Below are 6805 nucleotides of genomic sequence, written 5' to 3' on the forward strand. Positions count from 1 at the left end.
TCAGAATTTTATTTTGGCCTTAACTCAAGCAAAGACAAATTGAAAGTATATAATTTAATATAACTGAAAGCTTCAAATAGAACTTTGATAATAACTGCATTGCAAGTTATAATCACTTACATCAAACATTAGCAAAGTCTTAAAAGCTAAATGTACATCCATGGAATACCTTTCTCAGAGGTCTTTTTTCCTTAACAATGCAGGCCATGCAATAGTCTCTAAATTTTGCTCTGTACTACTTTACTCGATGTACTATATCTTAAATAATAGAGTGCTGTATTTCCAAAATGTACTGCTAATGCGAATTGAGGTAAAGTGAGTAAATGCCAAAACTTGTCTGTTGGCTTGCATTCTTCCTCTATTATTCTAAGCCAAGCAAGAGAGTAACTTGGCTTGAAAAGCATTTGCTTTCACTGTTTCAATTATTGTTAATACGAAAAGGAAAGGGGAGAGAGCAAGAGAGACAGAGAGAAAGAGAGAGAGTGTGAAGAGGTGTATAAAAGAGTTCCATTCATGCTACAAACTTACAATGATAAATTTAGATTTCAATTGCATTGTCTACATCATGTAATTTAGTTTATTTTGATAGCCACATGTCTCTGTGGCGATTCTGTTAGCTTTGTATGACTCTATGACTCTATAATGGCAGTGGAATTTAATGAAGCGAGTTTAAACATTTCTAGCTATAGTATTGTAGGGCACACACAGATGTCACACTGAATTTCTTTCAACACATGTTCTGCCTGGCTTGAGCAAAGGATCAATACAGATTTGATGAGGATCAACGTGCTGAAAAATACACTCTGGTCAGGAGGTGGAAAGGTGGACTAATATTTGTTGCTTCTACAAGGGCTGTCAGTTTAAACTGGTTGAATTAATCTGAACTGAATCTAACAGGTAATGCTGAATGTTCTCACTTCTGCTCAAAAACAGTCTGGAAGTTAAATAGCTTTCACTTAAGCAAGACCACTTTATCTCATGTCTGAATCTGATTGCTTGCATCAGTTGTTTGATTTAAATCTGATCCCTACAGCCAACTTTAAATCAGCATAATGAGATGGAAGTAAGGGGAGGACCATTTGAACCAGATTAGAGTAAATAGCACTGTATCACTGCAGAGAAATATTGAGGCAGTAAATGCTTGCTAGAGGTGCTATCTTTCAGATTTGATATTAAACAAAGGCTCTGAGGCCCCCTCTGTCCTCAGGTGATCATGAAATATCCCTTGGGATTATTCTACGATAAAGAAGATTTTCGCCAGTGGTTTGGCCAATACTTATCCTCCAACCAACACCACTCAAAAAAAAAATTGGCTAATATTTTATTTCTACTTCTGGGCTTTTTATGTTTAAAATTGGCTGGCATCTTTCCTACATTACAGCAGTGACTCCATTTAGTTGATCATAAAGCACTTTGGAGGTTTTGACGTTGTAAAACGTGCTATATAAATGCAAGTGTTTTCTCTAGCATCATCGATGACATAGTGAACAAAAAAAAAAGATAAAGTAGTTGATAAATATCAGCAGCATCCAGCTTTCATTATCCTCAGTGTATGCTTTTTGATATAACTAACATAATGTGACACACACTTTAAAGTGCCATCTTTCAGTTGAGGCATCAAAAAATTTTCCTCTCGGGGAGACATGAATGATTTTGGAATGTAGAATATTATAGTATGCAGCATTGCAATAAAGTATGCACCAGCTCTAAATATACAGGTTTTCTTAACAATAGGATATTATAGCAGTTCTTGCCCAGGCTGAAAGGACCCTAAACAGCACTTGCGTCATGATGCTTTTTATAGCATGTGACAGAATTCTTGGGAATCATCATGAATATTTCTACATGACTCCTGGCAGAACTTCAGACACAGATAATTATGTAGCATTGTACACTGTCATTCAAATTAACTCTTACTTGGCTTGTCCATTTTCATGATTTTTTTCAAGTAATGTAATCTCCCTGTGAATATTATGCAAAGATTATTAAAGATAAACAGTTGATATAGGGAATGTTTACACTGTGATTTCTAATTGCCATGACAATATTTCACTTAATTATCACTATTACTGGTTACTTAGTAATTACTATCAGTTTGATGCATGGAAAAAATGAAAAGTTTTCCATTACAAACAATTTAATCTTAAATTGTGTATTCTCAATAGCGGTTTGAAAGGTAATGGAAGAATCTATAGGGCAATGTTGTCAAATGTGCTCTCCACTGGTGACATGTTATTGAGATTTCCACAGGATAGGGCAGTCACTTGCAAGACCACCATTTACCATCCCTTTAAACAACAACAGTGACCTACTGTTTTCTTGAACACAAGTATGTGATTTTGCAAAGGCATTTCAAAGGGCAGTCAAGAGTTAACCACGTTGCTGTGGGCCTAGGTCACATATGGTTCAGACCAAGTAAGAAGAGCAAATTTTATTCTCTAAAGGGCATTAATGCATCAGGATTTCTACAATGATCTATAGTTTCAAGGTCATTGCAATTGTCTCTGTGGTGCAACTGGTTAGTGTGTTTGGCTGTTAACCAAAAGGTTGGTGGCTCATAACCACACAGAGACAACAGGCTCCCTCACTTTTGGTGGCAATGTGGCTCAGTGGTTAGCACTGCTGCCTCACAGTGCTAGGGACCTGGGTTCAATTCCACCCTCAGGTGACTGTCTGTGTGGAGTTTGCACATTCTCTCTGCATCCAGGTTTCCTCCAGCAGTCCAAAAATGTGCAGGTTAGGTAGTTTGGCCATGCTAAATTGCCTGTAATGTCCAGGGGTGTGTAAGTTAGGTGGATTAAATATGGGAAATGCAAGGTTACAGGGAAGGGTCTGGGTGAGATGCTGGTTGAAGGGTTGGTGTGGATTTGTTGGGCTGATTGAGAGGGTCTAGAAGAAGGGTCTAGGCCCGAAACGTCAGCCTTCCTGCTCCTCTGATGCTGCTTGGCCTGCTGTGTTCATCCAGCTCTACACCTTGTTATCTCTGTTGGGCTGATTGGCCTGTTTCTGCATTGCAGGAATTCTATGAATATATGCTAAAGTTTCAGATTTATTTACAAAATTTTGCTTAAAATGTCTCAGCTGTTACCTCTCTGGATCTCTAGATATTGTTAATCAACCTGTTCAGGCATGGATAGGTGGTACTTGAACCCAGAGGTAGGGCCTCTACAACTACACCACAAGAACTCTAATCACTGGACTGCTAGAGATATTTTCTAATCACTTTGTTAAGAGATGTTATTACACCATTGGAGCAGATCTGATTTGAACTCAGACCTCCTAGCTCAGAGGTAGGGACTTTACCCCTGCACCACAAGGGTCCTTCTCTCTGGACTACTATTGTGCCCATGCTAGACAATCCAAATGTGGCCAATTCAATTTCTGATTGATGAATAACCAACACTTTTATAGGGCATGTGCACTTGATCCTCATACTCGTACAGCACACACAGATGTTTTTTAACTTTTCTGAAAGTAAAATGGTAAAATAAAGAGAAAAGTCTGTGAATAATGTTTGTTCAATGAATACTTTATTTGCTTGAACATTGAATATTAATTGAATGTTTGTTAAGTACACATGCATTTGTAAAATACATTCTCTGGGTTTGTCTGCTGGATCTGAAGTGAATGAACTTAATTTTTTTTCAACGAATACTATCGTACAAGGCTAAAACAGTGTCGGTGTAGCCACAATTTGTGACTGGTCAGCAACTTCTCTTGAGTAACACTGCAACAGGGTAGATCAAGCAATCCTTAACTCACAACAGGAAGGCACATTCTAAGACAGCACAGCTTCAAAGCACGGCCATGGAAATGTAGCACCAACTGTCCAACCAGTGCTCTTTTTGAGCATGGTTCCCATTGGAGTTACATACTTGATGAATTTATCAAAAATAAAGAAATCACTGGATACCAGAAAAAAAGTTGGTAATGTTAGAAATGTTCAGCAAGTCAGGCAGCTACTGTAAAGCAAAGAAAATGATTTAATCTTTCAGTTTTTCCCTTTTGTCAAGCTGGAAGATATCCAGGCATTCAATTCTGATGAAGGACCATCTAAAACGTGCCATGGTTTCTTACAGAATTCAGATGGTATATGAGGGAAAAACTCACATTTATGAATTGAACTATTATTTCTATTAATCTAATAGAAACACTTCCAATACAAGATTTAAACTTTGTTGAATTGATAAAGATATGGCTATAACATGAAAGTTATTATTTAGAATTGCAAAGATGTGAGTTGGCACACTGTATGATGCATCTTCTAGCTGCATTAGTTGCATTAGAGCGTTACAGTGTTAAATCTGGATACTTATCCACAGCACTATTAGTGCTGGGAGGCCTAAACATCAATTTTCAGTTAAGTGCAGCTATGTGCAAGTAATAGCAACCAAACCCGCCCCTTACAGATTAGTCTCCTCAACTGTTAGCCATCAGTAAAAGTGCACTGTATGAAGCCACTCTGCTCCAACAGACTTGATTTGATGCATGTCCATCATTTTACATAGATGGAAAGACCAACACATGCAGGTAAAATATTTTAAACAGACCGGAATTTATGATTGAAATTAATAATCCGTCCATTAGCAAATACTTGAAGACTAGATGCAGAATGACTTAGCAACTTATTTTCTGATCTGAATGCAGCCCAGGCGGAATAAAATAAAAATATTATACCTCTGTTGACTGCAAGATGCCATGAATCTAACCCATTGTTGGCAATCTGAATCTAACGGTGTGTGTCCACAACATAATATTGTCTATGAATTGATATTAGTTGGCAAATTGTCAAGATCATTCACGATTGAAAGACTGGATCTGATGTAAGATATTGAGTTCCATTCTACACCTTATTATCCCTGACCTAGGATTGTCAATGTTGACAGTCGATGTCAGTTGAAGTGTGCATTCCACATCATTGTTGTGCTTCACTTCCATAAGACCTACCTTCATAATATCTCTTCCAAAATTAAAACAGAACTCTGTCTGATACTTGATTAAGATAATGTAAACTTTAATAATTTGGCTTTAATTCAGTTTTATAACAGTCCAATATTCAAACTGTTGAACCATTTAATCAATGTAAATGCTAATTTTAATAATTTTCAGGGTCCAAGCATTCTGAATTTCTGTAAAACATTACTGTGTGAAGCAGTTGGGGTGCAGTGAGCAAGGCAGTTAAGAGACCATAGAATCATACAATCCCTACAGTGCGGAAATAGGCCATTCAGTCCATCAAGTCTGCACAACCCTCTGAACAGCATCCCACCGAGACCCAGACTCTCACCCTATTCCCATAACCCTACATTTACCACCATTAACCCATTTAGCCTTCACATCCCTGGACACTACTGACAATTTAGCGTGGCCAATCCACCTAACTTGCATGTCTTTGGACTGCGGGAGGAAACCGGAGCACCAGCAGGAAACCCATGCAGACACGGGCAGAACATGCAAACTCCACACAGACAGTCACCCAAGGCTGGAATCGAACCAGCTCCTGGACAATTTGAAGTGGAATGCTGTTGTCATAGCCTCACCTGAAATTGCCTTGTGCTGAGTTGCAATTTAAGCTATTGACTTCGGTCTGTTTGCAACACATTTTAAAATAAATTTTAAGTAATACTACTTGACAAAATAGTCTTTCAAGAACAGAGCATAGAGGCATTTTGTTCAGTTTTTTTTAATCGAGACAAAAGAGCTCCCCCAGTTGATCAACAAGTGAACCAACACCGATTGGCAGCACCCCAGGTTGGGTTGACAGACTGTGCTTAGTTGACCTCCACGGTGGCTACAGTAGGGGAGCTACAATTGGTCCCAGTTGCCCTCGGCTGTTAAAGGTAAATAATCCATTGGATGTCACTGTTTTCATTCCAGTGACGACCAGTGGGACAGTTTGTACACGTACGGCTGGGGAGAGGATCGGAAAGTCCAACTAGGACAGAATGCGTTAGTAATGAAGTCTCCGCCAGCCAAAACATTCGCTCACCTTTAGTATCAAGATTCAGAAATGAATAACAGAACGGAACCTCACCATGTTGCAGAAGGGGGAGAGAAAATTGAGGGTGCAAAATTAAAACAAAAATGAAAGAAAAGAATGTTTGCAATTGCTTTAAATAAAGTTTTTTTTGCAATTCAAATTTACACCATTATTCTGGAATTGACATACTGCTTACCTCTTGGTAATATTCTTGCATTATCCACCAAAGTTAGAACAATCCCACCGAATATAACGAAAAGAAATTTGACAGACATTTCGCGAAGGAGCCGGGTGAAGTGAAGCTTTCTTTTAGAGATGTGGATCAGTAATGAAGCCTGAAACTTAAAAGTAAAGACACCATCAGCTCTAGTGGGAGGAGAGCCCGCGTCGTCAGCCGTCACATACAAAGCTGGGGGAGAAACTGGCAACCTTTCCAAAGCCGTAAAAGTCAAGTTCTAGTTGCCCAACCCATGCTGTAATAGGTTTTGATAACTCCTGCTAACTGAGAGAAAGTAATTCATTTTGAAGTGACCGTATTGCCCTGAAATCTAAGACTTGCGCTGGGTCGAAATGTAACAATCCTCTTAGTGGCTCACATTTTACAAGCAGCTTTTCCCTCATTCACATTTTAATGAGTTTGATTTTTATTCAGTGAAAAACAAACTTATTTCTGAATTGTTCAATGGAGATTAGCCATATATGTCGATAAATACTGGATATGCACTCGCTGCCCTGTAGTCATATTCTAAAAGGTAGCATGCACATGCACAACACTCTTTCTGCTTCATATTCAGCCGTAGCTTTAATGTTTAACTGCTTGGCTGC

At 38.6% G+C, this 6805-nt stretch overlaps 1 protein-coding gene across 1 annotated transcript in view; it reads right to left on the minus strand.

The window, feature by feature from the left end:
• LOC109911646 (target of Nesh-SH3) overlaps positions 1 to 6311 on the minus strand; it is a 286431-nt gene extending 280120 nt beyond the window's left edge. The window contains exon 1 of the mRNA XM_048603066.1: positions 6177 to 6311. Within this exon, the coding sequence (XP_048459023.1) occupies positions 6177 to 6255 (79 nt within the window). The 5' untranslated portion in view covers positions 6256 to 6311. The remainder of the gene's footprint in view (positions 1 to 6176) is intronic.
• Between the last annotated feature and the right edge of the window lie 494 nt (positions 6312 to 6805).

Source organism: Rhincodon typus, chromosome 11, assembly GCF_021869965.1.
Source record: "Rhincodon typus isolate 14 chromosome 11, sRhiTyp1.1, whole genome shotgun sequence".
NCBI classification, from domain to species: domain Eukaryota; kingdom Metazoa; phylum Chordata; class Chondrichthyes; order Orectolobiformes; family Rhincodontidae; genus Rhincodon; species Rhincodon typus.